Source organism: Saccoglossus kowalevskii, chromosome 4, assembly GCF_978046115.1.
Source record: "Saccoglossus kowalevskii chromosome 4, keSacKowa6.1, whole genome shotgun sequence".
NCBI lineage: Eukaryota > Metazoa > Hemichordata > Enteropneusta > Harrimaniidae > Saccoglossus > Saccoglossus kowalevskii.
The window spans coordinates 43,784,295-43,802,951 of record NC_140644.1 but is presented as its reverse complement, the minus strand read 5'-3'; the positions used below and the strand labels follow the sequence as shown (position 1 = coordinate 43,802,951).

The window sequence follows — 18,657 nt, the reverse complement described above, 5'->3', positions numbered from 1 at the left end:
ACATATCTACACAAGGGCATTGCACATCCACTGAGGGCATCACATATCTACACAAGGGCATTGCACATCCACTGAGGGAATCACATATCTACACAAGGGTGCCACTGAGGGCATCACATATCTACACGAGGGCTTTGCACATCCACTGAGGGCATCACATATCTACACAAGGGCATTGCACATCCACTGAGGGCATCACATATCTACACAAGGGCATTGCACATCCACTGAGGGCATCACATATCTACACAAGGGCATTGCACATCCACTGAGGGAATCACATATGTACACAAGGGTGCTACTGAGGGCATCACATATGTACACAAGGGTGCTACTGAGGGCATCACATATCTACACAAGGGCATCGCACATCCACTGAGGGCATCACATATCTACACAAGGGCATTGCACATCCAGAGGGCATCACATATCTACACGAGGGCTTTGCACATCCACTGAGGGCATCACATATCTACACAAGGGCATTGCACATCCACTGAGGGCATCACATATCTACACGAGGGCTTTGCACATCCACTGAGGGCATCACATATCTACACAAGGGTGCCACTGAGGGCATCACATATCTACACAAGGGTGCCACTGAGGGCATCACATATCTACACGAGGGCTTTGCACATCCACTGAGGGCATCACATATCTACACAAGGGTGCCACTGAGGGCATCACATATCTACACGAGGGCTTTGCACATCCACTGAGGGCATCACATATCTACACAAGGGCATTGCACATCCACTGAGGGCATCCCATATCTACACAAGGGCATTGCACATCCACTGAGGGAATCACATATCTACACGAGGGCGCCACTGAGGGCATCACATATCTACACGAGGGCTTTGCACATCCACTGAGGGCATCACATATCTACACAAGGGTGCCACTGAGGGCATCCCATATCTACACAAGGGCATTGCACATCCACTGAGGGAATCACATATCTACACGAGGGCGCCACTGAGGGCATCACATATCTACACGAGGGCTTTGCACATCCACTGAGGGCATCACATATCTACACAAGGGTGCCACTGAGGGCATCACATATCTACACGAGGGCTTTGCACATTCACTGAGGGCTTTGCACATTCACTGAGGGCATTACATATCTAGACAAGGGCATTGCACATCCACTGAGGGCATCACATATCTACACAAGGGTGCCACTGAGGGCATCACATATCTACACAAGCACACCACACATCTCCCGAGGTCATTACACAGCAACCAAAGACATCACACGAAGATGCCACCCAAGCACACCACACATCCACTGAGGGCATCGCACATCCACTGAGGGCATCGCACATCCACTGAGGGCATCACACATCCACTGAGGGCATCACACATCCACTGAGGGCATCACACATCTACTGAGGGCATCACACATCTACTGAGAGCATCACACATCTACTGAGAGCATCACACATCTACTGAGGGCATCACACATCTACTGAGGGCATCACACATCTACTGAGGGCATCACACATCTACTGAGGGCATCACACATCCACTGAGGGCATCACATATTTACAAGAATACATCATACATCCACCCAACAGTATCACACATCTATTCAAATACAAATGGATTAAAGCAAATGTAAAACAGATTTGTGCTTTTATTTTGTTTTGTTTTTTATTGCACTCAATTCAGCACTATTGAACTTAATACAACCAACAAGTATCAGTCTCCCTGGATATCAGTCATAAAAACATTCCCAGGATGCATTGCTAACTAGACAATTTATCAATAAATAAATACTAACTTTATGACATTCCGTGTGTATCCACTATTATTTCATTCAAAGCACAGCAAATTACAATTTTCCAGATCGTCACCAGGTTCAGGTTACACCTACATAAGAATTACAGACATATTTATGACATCACACGGGATATCAATATTACCCTTTAACACCATGCCTGCTGAATGCTTCTACAAACATACCAAAATCAATGGGGGGGGGGGGTGTCAGTGGGCAATGTGTTAACACACAATTTTAAAATTAATTAACTTCCACTTTAGGAATGGTTCTTTCAAGCAATAAATCATTTACTTTATTAACTGTCAAGGATCTTTTCACAACAGTAGTCAAATTCATCAAATTTTAACACATTTCAAGGTTTAGTTTTTAAAAAAATTAATTTTGATTAAAAATTGTGCAATATAATTTGAGTAAATTTTATCCAGTGCTGTGAAGACTAATTGTATATCAGTTGGGTTATTCACAGAGCATTATTGAGTAGAGATCTCAATGAAAAAATAGAAATCCATATTGCATTGTTATGCAGCTTACTTGTACTTCTATTATATTTTCCTGGGAAAAACACTGATGGGTAAAAATTGCTTCGATCTTTCCAAGCTTTAACTCTTGCTACTGTGAAATTATTAATTTTAGGTGAAAAGAACTTTGGGGTGTTTTGTATGGAATTTAAGTTATTTTCACTGATTTTTGTTAGTTTAATTTTCTCTGAATCATCCTTACAGCTAAAATAAAGTATTTTAAAAGTATTCAATTCTAGTCATTTTATTAACTTCTAAGGATGTCAGTGAAAATTAAGTAAGTAGATGTTGAATGTTTCTGAAATGGGTGAACCCAAAACCTGATTAACTAAAAGTTAAATTGTGAAAAATGTTCTCAAGTTGAGATGCGTGATTTGTTGACTACCCCTCCCATGAAGGCGATGGTCATTATGTCTTCAAATTTTGTGTAAAGTAGCAAGCATATTGACTGCACATAATGACCACTACCCTTTAAATTATTAGCTTGATAAGTCTGAAGATGGTCATTGATCAACATTATGTAGTTTTAAAAATAGTCAAAAACAAATACAAAATGATGGCAGAGCTTAAAAATACAGTACTCCAACAGACTTAAAAAAAAATGTTAATTTCGAAGCCTGGATGAGAACATGCAGTAAACTTGCATTTCACTAAAAACAAAATATGACATTAATTTAAGAAAAAATTGGCGTAAAATTTTCATTGAAAGACATAAAAAAAAGTGTAGTTTGTAAATTGTGATATGTGTATTCAGATAGTCGATAAGTTTTGAAAATGTGTATATGTATTAAATTTCATACTAACTTTAGAATACTGTGAATATACAGTATAAAAATGATGAGAAGCAATGCATTTGCAGTCAACTTCAATCCATGTATGCATAATTTGATTTACGAGCTACCAAATAGAAATACTGCATTCTGGGTCAGTGCTACACTGGATAAACATATTCAGACAAGAATCAGTGGAGAAAACAAATAACATTGTTTCAAAAGATATTTTGTTGATCTAAATAAACGTTAAGCAATGTTATTTTGTTGTGGTATTAAATATGCTTAATACAAGAATGAAATTTTAAACTGCGGCACCACGTCGTTCATAATCAAGAAAGGCAAAACCTTTTTTCTCCCCTAATTTATAGTCTTCTATGGTTTTTTGTATTTGTTTGTTTGTAGTTTCTCTTCTTTGCACGTACCATCAGCCTGGCAAGTCTGGGTCACATTTTTTTGTTTACGTAGGTCACTGAGCAGCTTTGGCAGCTGATTGGATATCGCATTCTCGATATGATCCATTAAACAACCATTAAAATAACTACAGTGATGATCCAATGATTGAAATGAATTAATTGCATTGATACTGAAAAAATCCTTATAATCATCTTGTCTTGGTAGATCGTATTTACTCACATTCACTTTAGATGCTACTGCTTTGAATATGTAATACTTGTTTGGATTTTCTATTATGTCCCGAGCAACATCTTCTGGGTTACCAAAAAGCATGTTCGGTTTTTTGTCGTTAAATGTGGAGATGAATCTGTCTACAAGCAATGCATGTATACGAACTGATATGGCATGTTGTCGTATGAAAGCAATTTTATTCTGAAGCCGATTTTCAATGACATCGCGAAGATCACGTAGCACAGAAATTTCTTCTTGGAGAAACAAATCAGAGTGAGTATGCATCTTGTATGGTCTTGACCAGAAAGATCCAATGTAAACTCTGGGAGGTTCAGTAACGTTGATTAGCGGTGCTAAACTCCAGAATAGTGCTCCATAAACCCGCATCAATTCCTGTGGTTCAATACTGTCAGCCTTGTTTAAAATTATACGAATCTGAGATTCACGACCTTTCAACATTTTAAATATTGACTCCAGCTCAGTACCAACATCAAGCTTTGTTGGATCGAAGACGACGAATATCAAATCAGCCCGGTCAATAAACCACTGGCAGACTTCATTAAATGGGTAGCCTCTTTCTTGCTGTTTACGATTCTCAATAATTCCAGGAGTGTCTATGACGGTTATTTTTTCCAGCAGGTCATACGAGTATTCATAACCAAGAAGTTTTTCTAGGAATGTTTTTCCAAAGCTTGACAGTGCCGCAAATGATTTGTCACCGTCGGCTGTAAGTACTATGCCCTCTATAGATCGGCTTTTGTTACCATTCATGATCACAGTGAAATCAGATGTTGTTGGTTGAGCACCTTAAAGAAAGAAGACATATTTACAAGATTATCGTGTGAACTAATTTGATTGGTGATGACTAGAAAAGTGGATGAGAATGAATATATAGAATGGTACTTCATGACATTTAGATTTTTATTATTGAACCCGGCTTACATAATTTTACGATAGTCTTGGTGTACTAACAAATTGTTCTGGCTAAAAATGCACAATAAATATATTGATTTATACAATGAACTCTGTGATCTTAGTATATGATTAATTTTAAGATCCAAGACACAGAATTATCGATTATAAGAATCTATTCATATTTAAAAATAACATCAAATTATTATTTGTTAGAATGGTATGTGCACTGCAGACAGATGTTTTGGGAGGAGGGAGGGGGGTTGAGTGTGATAAACTACCTGTATGTAAACTATCTGCTGTGCCTTCCATTCCAATCAAGTAATTTATCATAGTACTTTTACCAGTACTCCATGGTCCTAAAAACAACACCATTGGTTTGCCGGTGATCTCACCATCTGTAAACAAGCATAGTATCAAGTCAGTAACACATTTCATGAAATGAACCTTTCTGATTGCCATCCAAACTTTTTGTCAAAATTAAAAGAAAATTTGGACAATTTTAAAATTAAAAGAAAAAAACAAAATTGACTATAAACGTTCCTGAGCCTGTTTTTTATTGTGGTAGCTAGCAGGTTTGACAAATGACACTTGACATGAGCACATTGTATGTTAAAAGAAACACATTGAAATATCTACATGTATACTCCACATATATTTGCTCTAGAATTGTAGAGAAACCAAAAATTAAATTTAATGTATGCTGGATCATTAAAATATGACCTATAATTTTTATTTGAGACTCGTCTGTCATTTATATAAACACAACTAATTTAGCATAAGAATACAATAGAAGTCATTAACATTCTATTGTTATGCAAATTGTTATATCATTTATCCAAAATTTAACAGTTGGGAACCTCTACTCTATTTTTTCCTGGGAGAACACCGTAGATAGAAATAAATTCAATTCAATACAAATTTTCAGGATTTTGCGAGTCTGGGAATTTTTTTTTTAAGAAAAGATTTCAGTGACTTTATTTTGTAAATCTTGTTTAAGGTAGCAGGACTATTATTTGCATACTTGTTTTCATCTTCTAATTGGGACCAAACGACTACAAATAGACCCAGGAAAGTATATATTTTTGGAATCGCCAGACTTCAAGCTTTTCAAAAGTGTGTTTGTCATGCCCGTATCTGCATTCTACGGTGCGTTACTTAATCAAAAGTGAAAAATTACTTTTTTTGTAAAAAAAATAATTATGCATTTATGCTGGTGATAAGTTTTGTTTTCACTTTTCCTAGTTGTTCAATAGTCTGGTAAGTTTTATTCAAGTAACGCGTTTTGAAAAGTAGTGTCCTGAATTTTAATTTCTGTTTTAGTCGCATTGACCCCAACTCAAACCACAACACATTGGTAAATAATCCATGAAATAGTTTGTCTGGACACATTCAAGTTCCTCTCATTGTCACCTTAAAGCTGTGAAAATTTGGTGTTAATCTGACGACAATAAGTATACGTTATTTTTTGTTAAAGACCTTGTATTTTGAAAAACAAACTCCTAGAAAACGTCAATGAAGTCACAGCAAAGATTTTCAAGCTTGTTTATCTGCACAAGTGATTCGTTTTCCGATCAAGGTCTGTTTTAACATGTGTAGGGGCATCCAAATGTGTAAGGCTATTGGAAACCAAAACAAAATAAAGGAATGGGATAGCTATAGTTCAATAAAATCGGCAGATGAAAACACTAAAATCAATGATTTTTTTCAGTGGCTGTGTGACCTTGTGTCTGACACATTCATATGCAAATGACTAATCTGTGAAATAAACAGGGGTGGAGACAAACCACTCAAATGTTTGAAAACACTCATTGTGTGTCAGATAGCTACTGATAACACATCCTAACATTGCTTTGTCTTGAGTTAATCTTTGAAACTTATAGGCACACAAATTAAACCTGTGTTGTTGATTTTAGAAAACACTACTGAAGCTGCCTTGCTTCCCTTCAGAAAATCTACATTTTAACCAACTTGCATGACATTTTAGGTTACGTTGACTTTGTCAGATGAAAGTTTATCGTGTATTTCATCAATTAATAAATAAATGTGAAAATCGTAATTTTCAACACAAATAATAGTCTCGCTACCTTAAGTGGGCTAAAACATGCAAGTAAACAAGGCAATAATTATACAGACTTGTACTCTAAGGGAATGTCATAGATATGTTATGACGGATGGTTAGTGGATCTAGAGACATTCCTCATGCTGTGTAGAAATATACTATGCATAGTACAGCTAGTTGGCATGCCAGTACTTGCTGCTTGAATGTCTGCTACTGTAGTAAAGAGGTTTTCCCTATTATGAACTTTGCAGGAGGGTTAAAGTAAATAATTGTTCACTGCTAAATTTGTTTTTCTTGTTAAATTATCTAGAAAAGCAATGTTTAATTCATCAACATACAAGCATAGAGCTACTAATAACATAATTACTACATAATTATATAACCTTGTGTTTACTCACCTGTTATTGTTTGATGTCCAAGTTCAGTATATTTATATGCTTCCTCCATGGGTAATATAGAATTTTTATAAATATACTTAAGATTTTTTAATGTGTTGTGAAAAAGTTTTTCATTTTCTTCCTGTTCATCCAGTAATAATGTTTTGTCGATATGTTTTCTGTCACGGTCAGCATCATTCTGAGAAGCCGCTATATGACAAAAATTCATTGTAATGATTATTGTATTGATCATTCAGTGCCATGTGATGGAATATTCTGCTACCAAAGAATTGAGTACTAGATGAAACACTTTACTGAGGAGGTGGACATTCAGAAATTCTATGGCCACACATTTGGAAAAATAGAAAAAAAATACCATCATTATTAAACATGAAAAGTGTACTTGCAAGCCAAACAGATGGGGGGGGGGGGGGAATTGTGAACACAAAAATGGGGAAAAGAAGCTTATCTTCTCAAACCTTAATTAAGATGATGGTTTTTATCACCAATGATCTTAATAACCGACCTAGAGATTTAACCCTTATTGGTCATGTCAATGTCACGGGGGGTGGAGGGGTTGAGATACACTCATTATGATACAGATATTAATATATAACTAGTGAACTTTATCTATGTAGGATATTTAATACATTATAAAAATAACTCCACTATTTGTCTGGTATCAGTTGACACGTACATGCCAGACATGGGTAACATTTTACACAATGAACACGATTTTCTAAATGATGTAACTACCGGTAGTTTCGTTTAGACAGATCTCAGACTAGTTCTGAGGACATATTTAACATTACTCTTTTCCTTGGTCGCGTCATGTGAACTCTTGAACCCCATTATGCAATATATTTTAATACAGTGCTAAAAGTTTTCAGGTAAAATTGTTTGACTAGGATTGAAATAATTTTAAAAATCGTATTTTTTTGTTTTGAACAAAGAATTCATCGAATCCCATTGTGTAATCTCATTAATCAGTATTATTGTACCTAATGTGTAGACCACATGTCTGGGCGTGATTTGACTTCATTTCAGTCGATTGCAATATTATATCACCATTTTCTTTTTATACGAGTTCATTTAATCACACGACTTACCTTGAACTGTTATCACAAACGCAAACAAAAGAAAAAACAATGAAAAACCACCAAACCGGCAAGACAACATACAGCTGATGGAAGCCATGTTTGTGACCCCCTAAGCTGGTTGTAAATGTTACAGTAAACCTCTAGACTCGTACAAAAACGTTGTAGAAAGGTTTTCAAAGCAATCAAACTCCTCAGCGAATTTTGTTTGGCTGTTTTTTTATTAGTTTCATGAGTTTTGCTTTAAACATGCGAGTGAAAAAAGTAAAATACTGTATTGTTGGTGAACTTGTGAATTTTGTACCATTGAACATTCAACTAGCGATCTAGATAGATCCTAGTCTGGGATTTGTTTTATTGCCCGACGCAGTCCGAAAATGGGGACTTATGTTTTGACCCCTGTGCGTGCGTGCGTGCGTGCGTGCGTGCGTGCCTGCCTGCCTGCCTGCCTGCCTGCGCCTGCCTGCCTGCCTGCGCCTGCCTGCCTGCCTGCCTGCCTGCCTGCCTGCCTGCCTGCCTGCCTGCCTGCCTGCCTGCCTGCCTGCCTGCCTGCCTGCCTGCCTGCGTGCGTGCGTGCGTGCGTGCGTGCGTGCGTGCGTGCGTGCAATCAATCACAATCAAATACAAGTCATACATTTTTTCTTTTTTCTTTTTTTAAATGTGTTTGTGCCAGGCAACAGTTCCGGACATTGAATGTCACTGTTGTCTCTCCTGACCTATTTTTGTAACTTGAACTTGGGTCTACCGATCAGGAGTCTGATGCGACAACCACTATGCTACCAGTGACATGCGTCATACATGATATTATACATATGCACATCAATTTGTTTCATGATCTAATTCAAGATGGCCGAATGGCGGCCATTTTTGTGCTAAAAAATCATCGAAATCAAGCATTTCTTGGCTGTTTACAGATGGATTTTGTTCAAACTTGGTATAATTATAGTTGTTACAGAGCAATATCTCCCAATATGGACAAGTACTTGTTTGACAATCAGATACAAATGTCAATCATTTTTATGTTAAACAATCATCATAATCATATTCCTGACATGGTTATATTCCAGCTATATTACTATAAACAAAACTATATATTTTAAATTTGATAACTAACTGGGACTGTGCCATGCATGGCTTGTTTTAAATATGCATTCAATTATTTATGTACTTAATTTAATTTTATTATTTATTTCCTGGCAGTTTTTTAAAATACATTAATTAAAATATTGCAAAATAAGATGTACATAATAAAAAAATATATTATAAAATATCTCACAGTGATGAAAATTTATATGCAAATGGCATTAGATTTCGAAGATTGCTTTTCAGCCGAAAAAAAAACTGTTTGCAGTGGAAATATTTTTTTCATTGAAGATAAATATTTGCTGTCTGTTCTGATCCCTGTTAATTCACCTCATTTGTTTAGCATGGTGTCGGGCCCTGTACTAATGGGCTTATTTCTCGGACGTGCTAGGACCAATCAAACTTGGCACAAGGATGTAAGATTACAGCTTATACAGGTTTAAACCACTTGGTTACCATTTTATTTCTAAAATACTAAATCATTGCACTATTCTAGAACCCAGACTTTGGGTGTGTATAGAAAGGAACTGATGCATACAAGACCTTGAATATAAATATTATTTATTTTCTTTACTTTTTATATACTTCCAAATACATGAAATTTTGTTTTACTTGCCTGATTGTGAATAAACAATTTTCAAAAATGATTTTCCTTAGCCATATTTGTGATTGTGAATTATTACATTTAAACTCTACACATGCACATTACATCTTGGTACAGTTAATAAAATCTTACATCTCAATTTTTTATAAAAAGTTGCTCAAAATATATCGGTAAAGAAAATAAAATAGTGTAAATTCGTTCTCAAATACAATAACACTGTTCTCAGATCCATGTTTAATCATATCACCATGGCACGTCGTTGTTTACAAACAAATGAGCCTTTGCATTTTTTAACGTGCGTTGTTATCGTCACTTGGGACAAGTGATGACCCCTTCGCTTAAAATGTTGTGTAAACAATGTATTTCACCTGTCAAATGCTATGGAATACAATGCAGCTTAATAACCATCAACATTTAAGTTTTTATTGTTATTTATTTATTATATTATCCTGCTCCTGAAATTTACTTCAGTGAAATGTAGAATCGCATCTCTCCATATAAACATGAAAACATCTTATGTATATTGCATACATTGCTGAACTAAATAATTTTGTTTGTATCTAGGCACAAAAATTAGCATTGCACAAACGTAAACAAGAACGAAAAAAAGAAGAACGAGAACTCAAGGCAAGACTTGCAAGAGTTAAAAAGGCCAAGGAGGCGCAAGAAAAGGCCAGACAGGTATATTTTCATTAGTCCCTGTTGGACAAAGTCTGAAAACAAGGACTTGTGTTTTCTCATTTTTTCTTGGATATGCCTATACAAGTTGGTTCATAATTTTCTACAAAGACATCTGCATGTTGATTTGTTTTTTGCTTCATTGACATTTGTAGGCTTCATTATGAGAGCACATGTATTCTATCATTCTTTTCTTTGGTTGTTTTTTCTGCTACTTCAAAAACACTGTACTATTGTGTTGGGTGAGACTTACCACACACTAATGTGTTGGGTGATACTTGCCGCACACTAATGTGTTGGGTGAGACTTGCCGCACACTAATGTGTTGGGTGAGACTTGCCGCACACTATTGTGTTGGGTGAGACTTGCCACACACTATTGTGTTTGGTGAGACTTGCCACAAACTATTGTGTTGGGTGAGACTTGCCACACACTATTATTTTGGGTGAAACTTGCCACACACTATTGTGTTGGGTGAGACTTGCCACACACTATTGTTTTGGGCGAGACTTGCCACACACTATTTTGGGTGAGACTTGCCACACACTATTGTTTTGGGTGAGACTTGCCACACACTATTGTTTTGGGTGAGACTTGCCACACACTATTGTTTTGGGTGAGACTTGCCACACACTATTGTTTTGGGTGAGACTTGCCGCACACTATTGTTTTGGGTGAGACTTGCCGCACACTATTGTTTTGGGTGAGACTTGCCACACACTATTGTGTTGGGTGAGACTTGCCACACACTATTATTTTGGGTGAGACTTGCCACACACTATTATTTTGGGTGAGACTTGCCACACACTATTGTGTTGGGTGAGACTTGCCACACACTATTGTGTTGGGTGAGACTTGCCACACACTATTGTGTTGGGTGAGACTTGCCACACACAATTGTGTTGGGTGAGACTTGCCGCACACTATTGTTTTGGGCGAGACTTGCCGCACACTATTGTTTTGGGCGAGACTTGCCACACACAATTGTGTTGGGTGGGACTTGCCACACACTATTGTGTTGGGTGGGACTTGCCACACACTATTGTGTTGGGTGGGACTTGCCACACACTATTGTGTTGGGTGAGACTTGCCACACACTATTGTGTTGGGTGAGACTTGCCGCACACTATTGTGTTGGGTGAGACTTGCCACACACTATTGTGTTTGGTGAGACTTGCCACAAACTATTGTGTTGGGTGAGACTTGCCACACACTATTATTTTGGGTGAAACTTGCCACACACTATTGTGTTGGGTGAGACTTGCCACACACTATTGTTTTGGGCGAGACTTGCCACACACTATTTTGGGTGAGACTTGCCACACACTATTGTTTTGGGTGAGACTTGCCACACACTATTGTTTTGGGTGAGACTTGCCACACACTATTGTTTTGGGTGAGACTTGCCGCACACTATTGTTTTGGGTGAGACTTGCCGCACACTATTGTGTTGGGTGAGACTTGCCACACACTATTGTTTTGGGTGAGACTTGCCACACACTATTGTGTTGGGTGAGACTTGCCACACACTATTATTTTGGGTGAGACTTGCCACACACTATTATTTTGGGTGAGACTTGCCACACACTATTATTTTGGGTGAGACTTGCCACACACTATTGTGTTGGGTGAGACTTGCCACACACTATTGTGTTGGGTGAGACTTGCCACACACTATTGTGTTGGGTGAGACTTGCCACACACAATTGTGTTGGGTGAGACTTGCCACACACAATTGTGTTGGGTGAGACTTGCCACACACAATTGTGTTGGGTGAGACTTGCCACACACAATTGTGTTGGGTGAGACTTGCCACACACAATTGTGTTGGGTGAGACTTGCCACACACTATTGTGTTGGGTGAGACTTGCCACACACAATTGTGTTGGGTGAGACTTGCCACACACAATTGTGTTGGGTGAGACTTGCCACACACAATTGTGTTGGGTGAGACTTGCCACACACAATTGTGTTGGGTGAGACTTGCCACACACAATTGTGTTGGGTGAGACTTGCCACACACTATTGTGTTGGGTGAGACTTGCCACACACTATTGTTTTGGGTGAGACTTGCCACACACTATTGTTTTGGGCGAGACTTGCCACACACTATTGTTTTGGGCGAGACTTGCCGCACACTATTGTTTTGGGCGAGACTTGCCGCACACTATTGTTTTGGGCAAGACTTGCCACACACTATTGTTTTGGGCAAGACTTGCCACACACTATTGTTTTGGGCGAGACTTGCCACACACTATTGTTTTGGGCGAGACTTGCCACACACTATTGTTTTGGGCAAGACTTGCCACACACTATTGTTTTGGGCGAGACTTGCCGCACACTATTGTTTTGGGCGAGACTTGCCGCACACTATTGTTTTGGGCGAGACTTGCCGCACACTATTGTTTTGGGCGAGACTTGCCGCACACTATTGTTTTGGGCGAGACTTGCCGCACACTATTGTTTTGGGCGAGACTTGCCGCACACTATTGTTTTGGGCGAGACTTGCCGCACACTATTGTTTTGGGCGAGACTTGCCGCACACTATTGTGTTGGGCGAGACTTGCCGCACACTATTGTGTTGGGCGAGACTTGCCGCACACTATTGTGTTGGGCGAGACTTGCCGCACACTATTGTGTTGGGCGAGACTTGCCACACACTATTGTGTTGGGCGAGACTTGCCGCACACTATTGTGTTGGGTGAGACTTGCCACACACTATTGTGTTGGGTGAGACTTGCCACACACAACTGTGTTGGGTGAGACTTGCCACACACAATTGTGTTGGGTGAGACTTGCCACACACAATTGTGTTGGGTGAGACTTGCCACACACAATTGTGTTGGGTGAGACTTGCCACACACAATTATGTTGGGTGAGACTTGCCACACACTATTGTGTTGGGTGAGACTTGCCACACACTATTGTGTTGGGTGAGACTTGCCACACACTATTGTGTTGGGTGAGACTTGCCACACACTATTGTGTTGGGTGGGACTTGCCACACACTATTGTGTTGGGTGGGACTTGCCACACACTATTGTGTTGGGTGGGACTTGCCACACACTATTGTGTTGGGTGAGACTTGCCACACACTATTGTGTTGGGTGAGACTTGCCACACACTATTGTGTTGGGTGAGACTTGCCACACACTATTGTGTTGGGTGAGACTTGCCACACACTATTGTGTTGGGTGAGACTTGCCACACACTATTGTGTTGGGTGAGACTTGCCACACACTATTGTGTTGGGTGAGACTTGCCACACACTATTGTGTTGGGTGAGACTTGCCACACACTATTGTGTTGGGTGAGACTTGCCACACACAATTGTGTTGGGTGAGACTTGCCACACACAATTGTGTTGGGTGAGACTTGCCACACACTATTGTGTTGGGTGGGACTTGCCACACACTATTGTGTTGGGTGGGACTTGCCACACACTATTGTGTTGGGTGGGACTTGCCACACACTATTGTGTTGGGTGGGACTTGCCACACACTATTGTGTTGGGTGGGACTTGCCACACACTATTGTGTTGGGTGAGACTTGCCACACACTATTGTGTTGGGTGAGACTTGCCACACACTATTGTGTTGGGTGAGACTTGCCACACACTATTGTGTTGGGCGAGACTTGCCACACACTATTGTGTTGGGCGAGACTTGCCACACACTATTGTGTTGGGCGAGACTTGCCACACACTATTGTGTTGGGCGAGACTTGCCACACACTATTGTGTTGGGCGAGACTTGCCACACACTATTGTGTTGGGCGAGACTTGCCACACACTATTGTGTTGGGCGAGACTTGCCACACACAATTGTGTTGGGCGAGACTTGCCACACACAATTGTGTTGGGCGAGACTTGCCACACACTATTGTGTTGGGCGAGACTTGCCACACACTATTGTGTTGGGCGAGACTTGCCACACACTATTGTGTTGGGTGAGACTTGCCACACACTATTGTGTTGGGTGAGACTTGCCACACACTATTGTGTTGGGTGAGACTTGCCACACACTATTGTGTTGGGTGAGACTTGCCACACACAATTGTGTTGGGTGGGACTTGCCACACACAATTGTGTTGGGTGGGACTTGCCACACACAATTGTGTTGGGTGGGACTTGCCACACACTATTGTGTTGGGTGGGACTTGCCACACACTATTGTGTTGGGTGGGACTTGCCACACACTATTGTGTTGGGTGGGACTTGCCACACACTATTGTGTTGGGTGAGACTTGCCACACACTATTGTGTTGGGTGAGACTTGCCACACACTATTGTGTTGGGTGGGACTTGCCACACACTATTGTGTTGGGTGAGACTTGCCACACACTATTGTGTTGGGTGAGACTTGCCACACACTATTGTGTTGGGTGAGACTTGCCACACACTATTGTGTTGGGTGAGACTTGCCACACACAATTGTGTTGGGTGAGACTTGCCACACACAATTGTGTTGGGTGAGACTTGCCACACACAATTGTGTTGGGTGAGACTTGCCACACACAATTGTGTTGGGTGAGACTTGCCACACACAATTGTGTTGGGTGAGACTTGCCACACACTATTGTGTTGGGTGAGACTTGCCACACACAATTTTGTATGGTGAGCATAAAAAACAATCTGTCCCTTCGTCAGTCTCTGTACCTTGTACAAACACTAATATTATGTAGGCTCTGATTCTCTCAGTTTCAACATGCTTCTTGTAGTTTTAGTGAAAATGCCACAGTTATATGCATCTATCCTTTGATTTTCAGGAAGCTGATGAGAGAGCCAAAGCACAAGCCAAAGCTGGATTTCCAGGTGGTATGCCCGGTGGGTTCCCTGGTGGTATGCCTGGTGGATTCCCTGGTGGATTCCCAGGCGGGATGGCAGGAGGAATGCCTGGTGGATTCCCAGGAGGAATGCCAGGAGGAATGCCAGGAGGAATGCCAGGAGGGATGCCAGCAGGGATGCCCGATCCAAGTTCTGTAATGTCTGATCCTGAAATTATAGCTGCGATGCAGGTTTGTAATGTAGTCTAAAATGTTTTAATTAATTGAGATTTGTTCCATGAGTCCAAGAACATGAAGCCCACCATTGGAGCAATCACTTTGTGTTTAACTACTATACTATAGTATGACATCATTGATGACATCATGCATGTATTATACATATATAATTTGTGATTAACTTACCGGTAATGTTGTGTACTCTCATACAGTAGTTACTTTGCACATACACATCATGTAGTAAATTACAGTCGTTGCATCATTCAATTCAAGATGGCCGAATAGTGGCAATTGTAATGATAAAAATACTTCAAAATCAAACATTTATGCCATACATACATTATGTACATTGATTATAATGATGTTTTCTTTGTGTTTCTCGCATATCATTTTTTGTTAGTCCCTGTTCAAATGAGTTTGAAATAGGGACTTATAATTCGGTCTTCATCCATCCACTATACCAGCCAATTATTCACTCTCAATTACTAACTCTGCTTTTAGTCCATATTACTTTATTTTTGGCACGAAGGACCTTCCCTCTAATTCCAACTAATTCCAATGTCATTAAAAATGACTTGTTTAATAAATGCTCTTCTAGGGCGTTCTAGGGCCTTATATTTGACATGCCTTGCCTTGAAACTTCACACATACATCATGTCTTTATCATGATGAAATTTGAGATAGCTGAATGGCAGCCATGTTAGTGCTAAAAAACCATCAAAATAACATTTCTGTCATTCCAGAATTGTATCTTATTTGTGCAAATTCTCATTTTTTTCATAATTATTGCTTCTTTTCTTGCTAGGACCCAGAAGTGATGCTGGCTTTCCAAGAGATCAGTCAGAATCCTGCAAACATGATGAAATACACCAACAATCCCAAAGTCATGAATCTGGTTGCTAAAATGCAACAGAAGATGGGTGGTCATGACGACTGTGGCGATGACGATGATTGTGGGCATTCACATTCAGCATAAACAAATCTGAAAATATGGAATCGAATTAATAATTTGAATAATCTTCAAAATATTTTTTTATTTGTGTGAGAAATTAAGGAAGAATTGTGGTAGTGTAAATCATGACTGCAAGTACTTTAACTGTACTGTTTACTAGACCATGTACTTGGGTATTCATGTTTAAAGGAGTTCTAGAAAGCTTCCTGAAGTCTGCATTTTTATTTTTTTTTCGTTTCTTATAGTGCATTTTTTCTTGCAGAACAACTAAATTTATGTTTACTGTCTTATCAGTACTTGGCAGAAAGTCTGAATAAATTTGCATAAAAAATTGAACCACTGCTATATATGGAATAATTGTATTTGCAACTTTCTAAATATGGTAGTAAGCCTATGCAATAAATTGGTGTACAGTAGTATGTTGATAGTATAGCGCACAGAAAATGTAGCGGTATGCATCCTTTATAGCCATTTACAGTGAAAAGCAGAGTTTTGTCATGTGGTTCTATTCTGTGCACATCATATATCTAACCAATAGCATCACTGATTGAAGTGTTCAATAGCATCACTGATTGAAGTGTTCAATAGCATCACTGATTGAAGTGTTCAATAGCATCACTGATTGAAGTGTTCAATAGCATCACTGATTGAAGTGTTCAATAGCATCACTGATTGAAGTGTTCAATTGCATCACTGATTGAAGTGTTCAATTGCATCACTGATTGAAGTGTTCAATAGCATCACTGATTGAAGTGTTCAATAGCATCACTGATTGAAGTGTTCAATTGCATCACTGATTGAAGTGTTCAATTGCATCACTGATTGAAGTGTTCAATTGCATCACTGATTGAAGTGTTCAATTGCATCACTGATTGAAGTGTTCAATTGCATCACTGATTGAAGTGTTCAATTGCATCACTGAAGTGTTCAATTGCATCACTGATTGAAGTGTTCAATTGCATCACTGATTGAAGTGTTCAATTGCATCACTGATTGAAGTGTTCAATTGCATCACTGAAGTGTTCAATTGCATCACTGAAGTGTTCAATTGCATCACTGAAGTGTTCAATTGCATCACTGAAGTGTTCAATAGCATCACTGATTGAAGTGTTCAATAGCATCACTGATTGAAGTGTTCAATAGCATCACTGATTGAAGTGTTCAATAGCATCACTGATTGAAGTGTTCAATAGCATCACTGATTGAAGTGTTCAATTGCATCACTGAAGTGTTCAATAGCATCACTGATTGAAGTGTTCAATAGCATCACTGATTGAAGTGTTCAATAGCATCACTGATTGAAGTGTTCAATAGCATCACTGATTGAAGTGTTCAATAGCATCACTGATTGAAGTGTTCAATAGCATCACTGATAGAAGTGTTCAATAGCATCACTGATAGAAGTGTTCAATAGCATCACTGATAGAAGTGTTCAATAGCATCACTGATAGAAGTGTTCAATTGCATCACTGATAGAAGTGTTCAATTGCATCACTGATTGAAGTGTTCAATTGCATGAACAAACATATGCAAGATTATCGCTGCATTCAAAAATGACAAACTCTCTTATTACATGTTTTGCAAATAAGCAAAGACACTATGAAAAACAATCCAAGATGATCACTTGTTTCTATTAGTGCAACTTCACATTTCTTGTGAGATTTACATCGCTTATCACATACTTGCATACCCACATTTTTTCACTCCTTTTTAACTCAGACTGACTGTACTCTATTTAGTGCTACAATGTAACATATGAAAATATTGCTGATAACAATTTTGAAAATAAAACTTGGCTCCTCTATGAAATGCTTTTGCTTCAGTCATCCTATCTTGTTGAAAGTATTGTACTTTTGATCATGGTCTTGTTGAAAGTATTGTACTTTTGATCATGTTCTTGTTGAAAGTATTGTACTTTTGATCATGTTCTTCTCTTGTTGCTCAATGTTTTTTTTTGTGTCCTACCCAGATTGCACATTACATTCTTTACTCTTATCTCTTAATCATATTTTGTAAAAACTTTTCTTTTTAAGGAATTTAGTTTTCAATTTCATGATTTTTTGGTGATGAAAACAAGGCACCTGACAAATATTGCTATCCCACTGGGAATTGTATTAATTTGTGTTAGTGAATACAGTAGAGGTTTATTGCTCATCCCCTCCCTGCATAGTGTCCTACATTGTG

The 18,657-nt window shown here is 38.9% G+C and overlaps 2 protein-coding genes across 2 annotated transcripts in view; one reads left to right on the top strand and one right to left on the bottom strand.

The window, feature by feature from the left end:
* LOC100367290 (putative protein FAM10A4) overlaps positions 1 to 16,809 on the top strand; it is a 68,242-nt gene extending 51,433 nt beyond the window's left edge. The window contains exons 9-11 of the mRNA XM_085498162.1: positions 10,407 to 10,523; positions 15,288 to 15,536; positions 16,327 to 16,809. Of these exons, the coding sequence (XP_085354288.1) occupies positions 10,407 to 10,523; positions 15,288 to 15,536; positions 16,327 to 16,497 (537 nt within the window). The 3' untranslated portion in view covers positions 16,498 to 16,809. The remainder of the gene's footprint in view (positions 1 to 10,406; positions 10,524 to 15,287; positions 15,537 to 16,326) is intronic.
* LOC102801464 (sarcalumenin-like) lies at positions 1,637 to 8,265 on the bottom strand. The gene is made up of 4 exons (XM_006823741.3): positions 8,168 to 8,265; positions 7,080 to 7,268; positions 4,901 to 5,017; positions 1,637 to 4,513 (listed from the first exon to the last, which is right to left on the bottom strand). Exons 1-4 carry the CDS (start codon positions 8,253 to 8,255, stop codon positions 3,456 to 3,458), a joined length of 1,452 nt encoding a protein of 483 aa, XP_006823804.2. The 5' UTR covers positions 8,256 to 8,265; the 3' UTR covers positions 1,637 to 3,455.
* Positions 16,810 to 18,657: the final 1,848 nt, after the last annotated feature.